Consider the following 15,130-nt stretch of genomic DNA (forward strand, 5'->3'; position numbering starts at 1 on the left):
TATATAGCTCCACATGGATCTGGTACTGGTACTCCCTGTATATAGCTCCACATGGATCTGATACTGGTACTCCCTGTATATAGCTCCACATTGATCTGGTACTGGTACTCCCTGTGTATAGCTCCACATTGATCTGGTACTGGTACTCCCTGTGTATAGCTCCACATGGATCTGGTACTGGTACTCCCTGTATATAGCTCCACATGGATCTGGTACTGGTACTCCCTGTATATAGCTCCACATTGATCTGGTACTGGTACTCCCTGTATATAGCTCCACATTGATCTGGTACTGGTACTCCCTGTATATAGCTCCACATGGATCTGGTACTGGTACTCCCTGTATATAGCTCCATTCCTGTGTATTTTATTTAATTCCTTATGTTACTATTTTATTTTAACAAGAATTTCACTGTAAAGTCTACACCAATTATAATCGGCGCATGTGACAAATCAAATTATTTTTGTTTCTAACCCCCACTGTAACCCCCATTCTAACCCCCACTCTAACCCACACTATCTATAGAGAAACAAACAGCCTTCAGACTAGCAGGTCCTCTCATCTCCTGCAGTGACACCAAGCCTCCAGTCTCAGGTGACCTGACATCCTGGTGCATTAGTGTCTATAGACAACTAGAGATATATGGAGATACAGCTCTCTGGTATTTACCTTTCAACAACCAGTGTTCTGTACGCTTGTGTAAAGTATGGAAATGTTTATGTATGTTTATGCAGAGAGACAGAGAGAAGAGACGACAGCGAGGAGGAATCCCTTCAAACTCCCGGCAGACAACATCTTCCTCCTGAGAAACAAGGAAAATGAACAAAGGAAGCTGGTGAAGAAGTCATGTTGTGTTGTCTGTAGTGTTTGAACATTCTCTGTTTGACTCTATCAGGGTTTCATTGCATTCGTGATCCTTTTCCACTGTGACTGTGGACCTGACCATAATATTTGATCAAACTCTGATCCTCAGTGCCATCTTTCAACATGCCATCTTGACCATGCTCATTTGTGTGATGAACCATAGGAGCGCCAGCAACAGAAGACGCTGAAGGTCCATGAGAAGTCCACCTATGCTGGGAGGATACAGGCCAAGCAGGCTAACCTGAGGCAGGAGCTGAGGCAGGGGCAGAATGAGGTGTACTCCACCTCCTGCAGCAAGGCTGTGTTCACCCTCAGGGATGATCCGGCATGGAGGAAAGCTGCCACCCTGAGTGAGTGCCCATCAGGCCTTTCATGACCACCAGAGCCATTTATTTAGAGAGTTTGGACAACTTTTAGAACAGAGGCCATGTTAGTACCTTTGAGCATTTCCCTTAATTCCTCCATTCATTATCAGTATTTAGAATCTTGTACATAGCATTGTTTGAAATGTAGAAGATTCTGTGAACTGCTATAGGTCAATATTGCCCATGGGGAGCTAACATGGCTGTCATGGAATGTAGGTAATATAAATGCATCATAATGCAGAGACCTCAAAATCCTAACTCTCTAATAGATGGCTCTGATGACCAGTATATTATGATGCTTCTCTGAGTCATTTTACTGTAGTCTCAGGGGGGTGAATCCTAACTTCCACTGAAGTCAAATCTTCACTTATTCTCCAATTGACATCAGTGCTTGACTAAGTGGAAGCCTAGGATTATCCCCAGAGACATTGAGGATAAGTTGATAACTTGACAAGTTACTGAATCTGACTATTGACGCATAATTAAATTATGTATGCTCTGTTGTTTTCCAAGACCAAATCAAATCATCAAATCAAATCAAGCTTTATTTATGCAGCACATTTCAGAATGCAATGCAATGTGCTTCACAGGAAAAAAACAAAAAAACAATTAAAATAAAAACAGACATATTTACTACACAGCAAACAGAAGAGGATAAAAAAACAAAAGAATAACAATAAAAACTGAGAGATTAAAAAGCACCCTAAGGAAAAACAAACCTAAAAAGGTTTGTTTCAAGATCTCTTTTAAATATGACCATAGTTTTGGCCCCCCTCGTGTTCTCTGGCAGGCTATTCCAGAGGCTGAGGGCATAATAACTAAAGGCTGTCTCTTCATGTGTCTTGGTCCAAGGCTTTGGGATAGTTAGAAAGGCCATTGTCAGAGGACCCGAGGAACCTACTAGGTACATAACTCAAAAGCATGTCTGACATGCTTTGGGGTGCACAATCATGGATTTATTTAAAAACCAAAAGAAGAATCTTAAAACTAATTCTAAAACTCACTGGCAGCCAGTGCAGAGACCTTAAAACTGGTTTAATGTGTTCTCCCCATCTGGTCTTGGTCAGTACCCGTGCTGCAGCATTCTGTATGTTTTGCAGTTGACCAATGGCTTTCTTGAGTAGACCAGACATGAGACCATTACAGTAGTCAAGCCTGCTTGTAATAAAAGCATGGATGAGTCTCTCTGTATCTGCCTGAGAGAGAAACGGACACACATTTACAATGTTTCTCAGGTGGTAAAAAGCTATTTTGGTCACATTCCTAATGTGTGATTCGTAAATAAGTTTTGAATCTAAAATGACACCTAGGTGTTTTATCTGGTGTTTTATCTTTATTGCCAGTGAAGTAAAATGTGAAGCCAAATTCTCGCTCTGTGCTTTGGCTCCAACAATAAATACCCTGGTCTTGTCTTGATTTAGCTGGAGGAAGTTGTGAGCCATCCAAGTATTAAAATCACTAATACAGTCTAATAATTTATCTGTGGAACTAAAAATCCTCTGGTGACACAAATGTAAAGTTGTGTATAGTCTGTGTAACAATGAAAATCAATGCTGTGCTTTCTGATAACGCTGCCAAGGGCTAACATATACAGTATAAACTGACCAGTACCGGACCCAAAATCGAACCTTGTGGAACGCCACGTGATATATATTTTCTCGGAATTGTGTTCAGGAAGGGTGACAAAAAAAACTCTTGACAGGTTAAATAGGTCCTACACCAATTTAGAACGCGAGCAGAGAGGCACACCCACCTCTCCAGTCTTTTCAGAAGGACATCATGATTAACAGTGTCGAATGCAGCACTTAAATCCAAGAGTACAAGGACAGAGAGCTGTTTGGCATCTGTGTTGGCTCTAAGACCATTTACCACTTTAACTAAGCCCGCCTGGCATTTCTAATTGCCTTATATATGCCAAGTTGCTCTCTCAGAATATCATAATGGATGTGCAACTCTGACTTTCTCCACTTCCATTCTGCCTTTCTGCAAATTTCTCTTTAATTGATAAATTTCCTCACTCATCAGGATTACTTAACTATTGCTATTTTCCAAGACAAAAAGTGTTTTGTGTTACTGTAGTGATGATGCTCCAGAGAGAACGTGTCCTCTCATATTGGACCTGCTCTCCTAATTCTAATCCTAACCATTTAGAGAAGAGAACAAAGACGGTCTGTATCCAAAGTCAAAGGGATTTCATATGTATTCAATCTCCTGTCTTTGCCTCAAAGTATTTGAGTTTGCAAAAAAGCATTTGACTTAGCATAAAAGCATTTGAGTTAGCATTAAAGTATTTGAGTTAGCATAAAAGCATTTGTGTTAGCATTAAAGTATTTGCGTTAGCGTTAAAGTATTTGCGTTAGCATAAAAGTATTTGTGTTAGCATTAAAGTATTTGAGTTAGCGTTAAAGTATTTGAGTTAGCATAAAAGTATTTGAGTTAGCGTTAAAGTATTTGCGTTAGCATAAAAGTATTTGTGTTAGCATTAAAGTATTTGAGTTAGCGTTAAAGTATTTGAGTTAGCGTAAAAGTTTGCTAAAAGGACAGCCAGTAATCAATGAGAGTTTGTTTCCTCATCAGACTCCAATGACAGGGAGAATATTAGTGAGTACATCACTAAGAAGAGAGAGATGTTTCTTATTGAGGTAAGAAATGACATAATGCTTAGTACACCAAACCAACCACTGTCCGGTTATGAATGATTACTGTCTCACACTCACAAAACCCCAAAGACATATCAATGCACTGCCAGAAGTTAACATGGCATTGTTGTTTTCACCACGGGAGTATATATTTTCTAATCATTCAAACCAGGCTTCTGAGCTTCAGAGTTAATAACAACAACAAAAGCTGTTTTATACGTAAATCAGTTCAGAGATGAGGTAAGTGGAAAAACAGAAAGGCGCGATTGCTGTTATTGGTAACACAGCGCATGGCTTGGTTCAGCTTCGTGTGCGTCCCCTTTTTGCTTGAAGGCTCCGTTTATATTTGCCCAAAGTTTCCCTGAGCTAAGCTTGTCTGACCTATTACCCAAGCTCTGACAAAACCTGCATTGTTCCTTTAAAAACACACATTTTCGTCCCTTAATTCTTTCCACAGCCTCATAAAAAGATGTAAAAAAACAAAATAAGGAAAAAGGGCACAATTACATCAGGATATGCTTGTTGTTGTCCAGTCCTAACCATTTCAGAGAAAGTAAATAGCTACATGAACATGAAAACTCTTTGAGGCAGTAGCTTACTTGAAAGGCATCAATCCCCAGGTCTCAAGCTGCATGTCTAATAGGTCCCCTGGCATCACATTTCACCCTCTTAAGTCCCAGAGCCACAGACATTTACATTTCCTGAGATTACTCACTCTCCAGACTGTACAAAACTCCAGTCACTTCCTTCACTGAGGAGTCTGTTTGCCTCAAGGGACAGGCAGCTCTTTAACTTATTACATGTACAGTGTTAGCATATCACAGTATGGAGAAGACGCAAATCATCTCTTCAAATGTGACCTTTTGTCACGTTCTGACCTTAGTTCCTGTGTTATGTCTTTGTTTTAGTATGGTCAGGGCGTAAGTTTGTTGTCTATGTTCCGTTTTCTATGTTGTGTTTTTGCGTTTGGCCTGGTATGGTTCTCAATCAGAGGCAGGTGTCGTTAGTTGTCTCTGATTGAGAATCATACTTAGGTAGCCTTTTTCCACCTGTGTTTCGTGGGTGTCTGTTTCCTGTTTTGTGTTTTTCACCTTACAGGACTGTTTCGTGTCGTTCACTCTCTTTGTTGTTTTTTGGTCATTCAGTGTTCAGTTTATTTAATTAAATTTACTATGAACACTTACCACACTGCGTGTTGGTCCGATGATTCCTATTCCTCATCATCAGACAAAGAGGAGAGCCGTTACACCTTTCCTGTTGTGTCTTTCCATTGCTATACCAACAAAACAATAAACACTCTCCGTCTCCGTTCTTACTTGGACCTGTTCTCTGTTTTGAACAGAGAAGTCTCTCCTCTCCTTCCTGTGGTCACTGACCTTTAACCCTTTCTCCCCAGTACTCCCTGGCTGTGAAGAGGGAGGTGATTCACAAGCTGGCTGAGGTGGCCACCAAGGAAGAGAACAGGCTGCAGCAGGCGGAGACATTTCTGGACGAGGACACGGCCATGTTTGACGAGTTCCTCGAGGAGAATGACAAGAACTCAGTGGAGGCAATCAAAATGTACCAGACTACAGTCCACTGTCTCTACAAAACAGTTTTCATATTGTGTGATTTCACAGTGTTTGTTTTATGGGTATAATGATTATTATGAATAATAACAATAAGATACCTTTTGAATGGCTGAACCAACCAGAAGACTGTATTTCCCTCCATGTGCTTCCTTTAAATCATCATTCGTGTTGACTGTTGTAGTGCTGAACACGAGACCAAAGCCAAACTGGAGAAGGTTGCAGAGATCAAGAGGATCTCGGGCAAAATGGTGGCAGTGAAAAGGTAGTATGGCAGACAGTAAAGGGCCCTTTCTTTTACTATGTACTGTGCATGAGTTATGCATAAGTTGACATACTTTGTGTGATGGCTTCTGGATGTGTGCCATTGTTTGTGGTGGGTGTAAGCTTTACAAATGTTATTGCGTACATGCAGTTGAGCATGATGGCACATGTTCATACGTGTTCACAGTGACATCTCCAAGAACGAGGAGATCCTGAAGGAGTACACCCTATACAATGGCTTCCTGCTGAAGCTGTCCCCTACAGAGTGGCAGGAGAGACAGCAGGCTCGCCGGGCCATGGTGGACAAGATCAAAGCTGCCATCAAGATGAGGGAGGCTCAGCTAGCCGAGCCAGCCAAACCCGGCAGACGTATGTCAATTACAGTAGTTGTCACATCATATCACACCAGTCACATTTGACAGACTGTGATTATGGGTCTTGTTCATTAGAGATCTACATTCTCTCTGTTCAGGTAAAGAGAGTATGGCCAGGGACCTGCCTCCTGTATGTGACCCCAGGACTCCCCAGAGACAGAGTATGATGGGAACCAGAGAGAGCATCAAGCCGTGAGTGGAGCCCCAGTACAGGATCATTACTCCAGAGCAGGGCTCGCCAACCTTGTTCCTGGAGAGATATCCCCCTGTTCCCTACAACCCCAGTTGTAACAAACCTGATTCAGCTTGTCAACCAGCTAATTATTAGAATCAGGTGCCCTAGATTAGGGTTGGAGTGAAAACCTACAGGACAGTAGCTCTCCAGAAACAGGGTTGGAGTGAACCTACTGGGTGGTAGCTCTCCAGGAACAGGGTTGGAGAGCCCTGTTCAAGAGTGTTGTTGAGATGTCTCTGTTGCATCGTTTAACTGTATCTGTGACAAATAAAATTTGATTTGATTTGATAACTGTATCCCTGTCACGAGGTTGGTAGCACCTTAATTGGGGAGGACAGGCTCGTGGGAATGGCTGGAGCAGAATAGGTGGAATGGTATCAAATACATCAAACACATGGCTTCCATATGTTTGATGCCATTCCAATAACCCTGTTCCAGCCATTATTGTGAGCTGTCCTCCCCTCAGCAGCCTCCACTGATGCCTATGTCCTTATGTCTCTAACCAAGATGGCATAGCAGTCGGACGTGTGTTTTGTCTTGTCCCGTGTAAATATAGTTTTTCCTTGTTTTTTTTCATATATATTTCGTATATATTTTAATATCACTTTCCATCTACGGACTGAATATATTCTCCTGCAACCCGCCTCACCCAATGTGGTAGGGATCTGCTATTTTTTTATACTTAAGAACCGGAACCCCCATCAAAAGTTAGCCAGCTAACTGGCTACTAGCTTGTCGTCAGTTAACCATTGCTAGGCCAATCTGCTAGGCGCATCTCCCGGCTAGCCCGCTAGCTGTCTAGAGCACATCGGACTGTTCCCTTAAGAGGTCCAACGGACATGTTCTTTGGCCACTATATCTATTTTGCCAATTGGCCTGGTTTACTACACGGAGCCCTATTGATCTGTCTGCCGACTTCACAGCACGAGGGGGCCACAACAGACTTTCTTCCGTCGCAACATCCCTCAAAGGCCCTTCTGCTAACTTGCTATTTCGACCCGCTAGCTGCCTGCAGCCACTCACTGGACTCCTGTGATCACTTGGCTACGCATGCCTCTCCCCAATGTCAATATGCCTAGTCCATTGCTGTTTTGGTTAGTAATTATTGCCTTATTTCACTGTAGAGCCTCTAGCCCTGCTCAATACGCCTTAGTTAACACTTTAGTTCCACCTCCCACACATGCATCACATCACCTGGTTTAAATGATATTTCGACAGACAATATCTCTTTCATCGTCACTCTATGCACAGGTTTACCCCCACTGTATTCACATCCTACCATACCTTTGTCTGTACATTATGCCTTGAACCTATTCTACCGTGCCCAGAAATCTGCTCCTTTTACTCTCTGTTCTGAACATACTAGACGGCCAGTTCTTTTAGCCTTTAGCTGTACCCTCATCCTACTCCTCCTCTGTTCCTCTGGTGATTTAGAGGTTAATCCAGGCCCTGCAGTGCCTAGCTCCACTCCCATTCCCCGGGCGCTCTCATTTGTTGACTTCTGCAACCGTAAAAGCCTTGGTTTCATGCATGTTAACATTAGAAGCCTCCTTTGTTTTATTCACTGCCAGCCCGGATGTCCTAGCCATCTCTGAATCCTGGCTTAGGAAGACCACCAAAAACCCTTACATTTCCATCCCTAACTATAAAATGTTCCGACAAGATAGAACTGGCAAAGGGGGCGGAGTTGCAATCTACTGCAGGGATAGCCTGCAGAGTTCTGTCTTTGCTACACAGGTCTGTGCCCAAAATTTGAGCTTCTACTTTTAAAAATCCACCTCTCCAGAAACAAGTCTCTTACCGTTGTCGCTTGCTATAGACCACATTCTGACCCCAGCTGTGCCCTGGACACCATATGCGAATTGATTGCCCCCCATCTATCTTCAGGGCTCGTGCTGTTAGGACCTAAACTGGGACATGCTTAACACCCCGGCCATCCATTATCAATGAACCCACCAGGTACAACCCCAAATCCGTAAACATGGGCACACTCATAGATATCATCCTAACCAACCTGCCATCCAAATACACCTCTGCTGTCTTCAACCAGGATCTCAGCGATCACTGCCTCATTGCCTGCGTCTGTAATGGGTCTGCAGTCAAGCGAACACCCCTCATCACTGTCAAACGCTCCCTAAAACACTTCAGCGAGCAGGCCTTTCTAACGACCTGGCCCGGGTATCCTGGAATGATATTGACCTCATTCCGTCAGTCGAGGATGCCTGGTTATTCTTTAAAAGTGCTTTCCTCACCATCTTAAATAAGCACGCCTCATAAAAAAAAAATTGAACCAGGAACAGATATAGCGCTTGGTTCACTCCAGACCTGACTGCCCTTGACCAGCGCAAAAACATCCTGTGGCGTACTGCATTAGCATCGAATAACCACCGGGATATGCAACTTTTGAGGGAAGTTAGGAACCAATATACAGGCAGTTAGGAAAGCAAAGGCAGATATTTGCATCCTGTAGCACAAACTCCAAAAGTTCTGGGACACTGTAAAGTACATGGAGAATAAGAGCACCTCCTCCCAGCTGCCCACTGCACTGAGGCTAGGAAACACTGTCACCACCGATAAATCCGCGATGATTGAGAGTTTTAAGTTGCATTTTTTACGACTGACCATGCTTTCCACCTGGCTACCCCTACCCCGGTCAACAGCCCTGCACCCTCACTGCATCTTGCCCATGCCTCTCCCATTTCTCCTTCACCCAAATCCAGATAGCTGATGTTCTGAAAGAGCTGCAAAATCTGGACCCCTTACAAATCAGCAGGGCTAGACAATCTGGACCATCTCTTCCTAAAATTATCAGCCAAAATTGTTGCAACCCCTATTACTAGCTTGTTCAACCTCTCTTTCGTATCGTCTGAGATTCCCAAAGATTGGCAAGCTGCCGCGGTCACCCCCCTCTTCAAAGGGGGAGACACTCTAGACCCAAACTGCTACAGACCTATATATTTCCTACCCTGCCTTTTCTAAGGTCTTTGAAAGCCAAGTTAACAGACAGATCACCAACCATTTCGAATCCCACAGTACCTTCTCCGCTATGCAATCTGGTTTCCGAGCTGTTCATGGGTGCACCTCAGCCACGCTCAAGGTCCTAAACGACATCATAATCGCCATCGAAAAGTGACAATACTGTGCAGCTGTATTCATCGACCTGGCCAAGGCTTTCGACTCACCACATGTCAATCACCACATTCTTATCGGCAGACTCAACAGCCTTGGTTTCTCAAATGACTGCCTCGCCTGGTTCACCAACTACTCCTCTGACAGAGTTATGTGTGTCAAATCAGAGGGCATGTTGTCCGGCCCTCTGGCAGTCTATGGGGGTGCCACAAGGTTCAATTCTCAGGCCGACTCTTTTCTCTGTATACATCAATGATGTCGCTCTTGCTGCTGGTGATTCTCTGATCCACCTCTACGCAGACGACACCATTCTGTATACTTCTGGCCCTTCTTTGGACACTGTGTTAACTAACCTCCAGACAAGCTTCAATGCCATACAACTCTCTTTCCGTGGCCTCCAACTGCTCTTAAATGCAAGCAAAACTAAATGCATGCTCTTCAACCGATCGCTGCCCACACCTAACCACCCATCCAGCATCACTACTCTGGACGGTTGTGACTTAGAATTAGTTAGACTGTAAACTCTCCTTCCAGACTCACATTAAGCATCTCCAATCCAAAATTAAATGTAGAATCGGCTTCCTATAAGCATCCTTCACTCATGCTGCCAAACATACCCTCGTAAAACTGACTATCCTGCAGATCCTCGACTTCGGCGATGTCATTTACAAAATAGCCTCCAACACTCTCAGACTGCATCCAATTTGCTATCACAGTGCCATCCGTTTTGTCACCAAAGCCCCATATACTACCCACCACTGCGACCTGTATGATCTCGTTAGCTGGCACTCGCTTCATATCCGTCGCCAAACCCACTGGCTCCAGGTCATCTATAAGTTGTTGCTAGGTAAAGCCCCGCCTTATCTCAGCTCACTGGTCACCATAGCAGCACCCACCCGCAGCACGCGCTCCAGCAGGTATATTTCACTGGTCACCCCCAAAGCCAATTCCTCCTTCAGCCACCTTTCCTTCCAGTTCTCTGCTGCCAATGAACGAACTGCAAAAATCACTGAAGCTGGAGACTTATATCTCCCTCACTAGCTTTAAGCACCAGCTGTCAGAGTAGCTCACAGATCACTGCACCTGTACATAGCCCATCTGTAAATAGCCCATCCAACTACCTCATCACCATATTGTTATTTATTTTGCTCCTTTGCACTCCAGTACCGCTACTTGCACACTCATCTTCTGCACATCTATCACCCCAATGTTTAATTTGCCATACTGTAATAATTTTGCCACTATGGCCTATTTATTGCCTCAACCCCCTTATCCTACCTCATTTGCACACACTGTATATAGACTTTCTCTACTGTATTATTGACTGTATGTTTGTTAATTCCATGTGTAACTCTGTTGTTGTTTGTGTCACACTGCTTTGCTTTATCTTGGCCAGGTCGCAGTTGTAAATGAGAACTTGTTCTCAACTAGCCTACCTGGTTAAATAAAAGGTGAAATAAAATAAAAAATAAATAAAACATATTGGTTGTGTTTTAGGAAGGAGGTTACAGTACCAGTGGATGAGAGCAAACTGCCTGAATATGAGGTCAGATACGTTTTATGCTATATCATTCACCTGGTGTCAAAGTAGCCTTAACGTTGACCTAAGTAAAGGTTCACTGTGTGTATGTATTACCCCACAGGAGCCGGAGCTGTTCTTCACTGACCCTCAGCAGCTGTTGGACCTGCTGACAGACCTGGAGAAGCAGAACCTGACTCTGATCCAGAACTCCAGAGAGACAGAGGAGACCATGGAGGAGTTCAAACACACTTTGGACAACACTCGCAACAAGATGTTAGAGAGCCCAGCGACTTTATGTCCTCATATCTACATACAGTGGTCCTTCCTTTAAAATTTTGGATCTTATGCCCTGATCGTTTGTGGTAGATGGTGTCAGATTGTGGTAAATTGCGTCATTCTGGCAACAATGTCTGACACAACGTATAACGTGCCATATCATTCTGTGGCACTCCACACGCTGTGCTGCAGTACGCCAAAACTTTTGAAGGAAGAACCATTGTAGTGGCGATAGTGATTGAACTACCTGTATTCAATCTGCCATTACCTCGGAGGAGCATAATCTGTTGGCGTTTATTAAAAATACTGTGCATTCTCCTGTTTTTACAAGAACGATCTTCAAAGAACACCTGAAGGAGCATACTGTCAAGAATGCATGAATGCAAAGCATTCAAAATTGGTCAAATTTTAATCATTGTGTGTGTATCCAGGGACCAGGAGACAGAGCAGCTGACCCAGCAGATTGACATAATTACCCATGCCATCCAGAGAGAGAAGGACACTGCTGCTGAGCTGGAGCTCAAATCGCGACTCTTCTCCTTTGGGAAATACAAGGCAGAGGACCAGGTAAACATGAACTGTTCACAGACAGACAGACAGCACACACAACTGCTTGCATTCATATGTATACACACATACAGTACACAGAGTGAACTCTACTTGGGCAAAGTCACCATACAGACCTAATATAGAGAAAATGAGGTACAGTGGGAGTGTGAAGCAGTGAAGTTGAACTTGATCACCCTCAAATGGCTCTTACACTGACTGACTGACTTCCATTATCCCTCTGTACAGGATGTGATGCTGGAGGCCCTGGGCAGGAAGGTGGCCGAGGTGTACAGGAGCTATGCGGGGGAGAGTGGGGCCAACCTGACCACGCTACAGATGCTGACCAACATCGAGGGCCGCCTGGGGGAGTTGCTGGAGAACGTGGAGCTGGTTCCCAAGGACCGTGTGCTCATGGCCGAGAGGGCCATGGAGAAGGAGAGGAGACTCAGGTGGGTCATCAAGAGTACAGTCAGCTAGATAACATATCAGTCGTCAGTCAGTTAGCGAACATATCAGTCGTCAGTCAGTTAGCTAACATATCAGTCGTCAGTCAGTTAGCTAACATTTCAGTAGTCAGTCAGTTAGATGACATTTCAGTAGTCAGTCAGTTAGCTGACATTTCAGTAGTCAGTCAGATGACATTTCAGTAGTCAGTCAGTTAGATGACATTTCAGTAGTCAGTCAGTTAGATGACATTTCAGTAGTCAGTCAGTTAGATGACATTTCAGTAGTCAGTCAGTTAGATGACATTTCAGTAGTCAGTCAGTTAGCTAACATATACTACATTACAAAAAGTATGTGGACACCTGCTCGTCGAACATCTCATTCCAAAATCACGGGCATTAATATGGAACTGGTCCCCCCTTTGCTGCTATAACAGCCTCCACTCTTCTGGGAAGGCTTTCCACTAGATGTTGGAACAGTGCTGCGGGGACTTGCTTCCATTCAGCCACAAGAACATTAGTGAGGTCGGTCACTAATGTTGGCCGATTAGGCTTGGCTCGCAGTCGGCGTTCCAATTTATCCGGAAGTTGGTCGATGGGGATGAGGTCAGGGCTCTGTGCAGGCCAGTCAAGTTCTTCCACACCGATCTCAGCAAAATATTTCTGTATGGACCTCGCTTTGTGCATGGGAGCATTCTCATGCTGAAACAGGAAAGGGCCTTCCCCAAACTGTTGCCACAAAATTGGAAGCACATATTTGTCTAGAATGTCATAGTATGCTGTAGCATTAAGATTTCCCTTCACTGGAACTAAGGGGCCTAGCCTGAACCATGAAAAACAGCCTCAGACCATTATTCCTCCTCCACCAAACTTTACATTTGGCACTATGCATTGGGGCAGGTAGCGTTCTCCAGGTCTTTGCCAAACCCAGATTAGTCCGTCGGACTTCCAGATGGTGAAGCGTGATGATTCATCGCTCCAGAGAGTGTGTTTCCACTGCTCCAGGGTCATTGATGATCACAATGATCATACCAAGCTCAAAGTTGCTTAGGTCACTAGTTTTGCCCATTCTAACATTCAATTGAACAGTACCTGAATTCCTCGGTCCCTGTTTGTCTGCTTTATATAGCAATCCACGGCCACTTGATTCACTGTCTGTAGGAATGAATGGGGTGGTGTACCTAATAAACTGTATGTGTCTGTGTTTCCAGGCTAAGGGAGGAGAAGGTTCGTGTGCAGAAGATGCAGCAAGAGGAGCGCCTGCGTAAAGCCCTGGAGAGAGCTCAGGCTAACACCAAGAGACCTGTGAATCAAACACCCAACAATACAAAACACAACACACTAAATGTTGGTGACAGACCTTACAAAAGAAAGCATCATACATGACAACCCTTACCAGATAGATAGATGTCAGTGTATAGACACAGACACTAATATTAATTTTGTGATTTCAGACGGGGAAGAAGCTGATGCCTCGCTCACTACCTCCGGTGACTGAGCAGTTAGTGAACAATGATGACAGAGACACTGACACGGAGAAGGAGAAGCAGCTCTACTTCTTCACCTGAACCCCTCCAGCCTAGACCATGGTCCCTGATGGATCTTCAGTAGTTGATGTGTTCTGTATGTTAATGTTAAATCCAAATTCAATTGTCGGTATGTGCAGATTATACTTTGGAGAGTTGATACTTTGCCAGTACATTTTCACTGCCAGATGGTGGCATCAAGAGATCCTGAGATCAGGAGTATGTGTAGAGGCTAAAGAAGAAGACATCATGAACGGTCCTGTAAACTGAAAGTACAGACCTCCAGAAATACTGAACACAAATACTACCACACACTTTGGAACTCTGTTTTAAAGTGCTTTAATGTCACCTGATGCGTTCACGTAAAGCTGAGTTGGTTCAGGATTCAATCCAAGACATATGTTATGGGCATTACAATCCAAGACATATGTTATGGGCATTACAATCCAAGACATATGTTATGGGCATTACAATCCAAGACATATGTTATAGACATTGTGGCTTTTAAAGGCAATTTCCGATTGAGCCGACATACGCAGCGTTTACTGTGAATGGGATCTCTACGAACGTGGGAACATTGCCTTTAAAAACCCACAATGCCTAAAATCCCAAGATCGGTTTGAATCCCAGCCTTAGGTATCTGAATGGATCTCAAGGCATGCATACTGTGTGAATTTCAACATCTTAACCAGACCGCCAACTCACAGACATGATAGGTTTACAAAAATGTTTATTTTATGTGCATTCATTTAGCATTTTACATTACTACGGGCTCTCTTTTGATAGAGTTCCCTCCCACCTTCTGTAGCCATAAATGTGTAATAATCGCTCAAATTAAATCAAGATGATTGAATCATATCCAATATGGTAAACTAAAGTTATTCACATGAGTTGGCTGTCCTTGGTTGAAATACATGAGTTGGCTGTCATTGGTTGAAATACACGAGTTGGCTGTCATTGGTTGAAATACATGAGTTGGCTGTCATTGGTTGAAATACACGAGTTGGCTGTCCTTTTTTGAAATACCGGAAATTGATAAATGCACAATCCATTTGACACAAATAACAACGGATTACTATAGGTTTACGTTTACATTCATAACACATCAAAATGTGAAGACACCCTGATAGAAAAAGTAACCTTCTACTTCCTAGCGTAGTACTGTAACAAACTCTTCATTTGATGTTCCTATTTACAATGGATGGACATTCAAATCATATCCATTGCATTATACATCTGCATAGAGAGACAACATAATATTTACATTAATTGATCTATTCACACGTGTTGTTCTAAACACTTAACTAAATCCCATGGCGTAAAACATTTAGCATTCTCTGTTTGAAGGAAATTAAGTTGATCAAAAGGAGAATGTT

General features: G+C 43.5%; 1 protein-coding gene across 4 annotated transcripts; it reads left to right on the plus strand.

Moving 5' to 3' along the window:
• Positions 1-524: 524 nt before the first annotated feature.
• Positions 525-14,749, plus strand: LOC139417387 (cilia- and flagella-associated protein 100-like). 4 transcript variants are annotated; one of them, XM_071166655.1, is made up of 14 exons: positions 525-594; positions 735-835; positions 1,028-1,214; positions 3,807-3,871; positions 5,265-5,428; positions 5,621-5,701; positions 5,888-6,069; positions 6,173-6,266; positions 10,936-10,984; positions 11,082-11,233; positions 11,668-11,803; positions 12,032-12,234; positions 13,440-13,575; positions 13,683-14,749. In XM_071166655.1, exons 4-14 carry the CDS (start codon positions 3,857-3,859, stop codon positions 13,794-13,796), a joined length of 1,326 nt encoding a protein of 441 aa, XP_071022756.1. In that variant the 5' UTR covers positions 525-594; positions 735-835; positions 1,028-1,214; positions 3,807-3,856; the 3' UTR covers positions 13,797-14,749. The 4 variants fall into 4 exon arrangements, with proteins under 4 accessions (XP_071022756.1, XP_071022758.1, XP_071022759.1 ...); XM_071166656.1 differs by having other exon boundaries at positions 531-594; positions 13,440-13,533; XM_071166657.1 differs by lacking the exon at positions 3,807-3,871.
• Positions 14,750-15,130: the final 381 nt, after the last annotated feature.

Source organism: Oncorhynchus clarkii, chromosome 9, assembly GCF_045791955.1.
Source record: "Oncorhynchus clarkii lewisi isolate Uvic-CL-2024 chromosome 9, UVic_Ocla_1.0, whole genome shotgun sequence".
NCBI classification, from domain to species: Eukaryota; Metazoa; Chordata; class Actinopteri; order Salmoniformes; family Salmonidae; genus Oncorhynchus; species Oncorhynchus clarkii.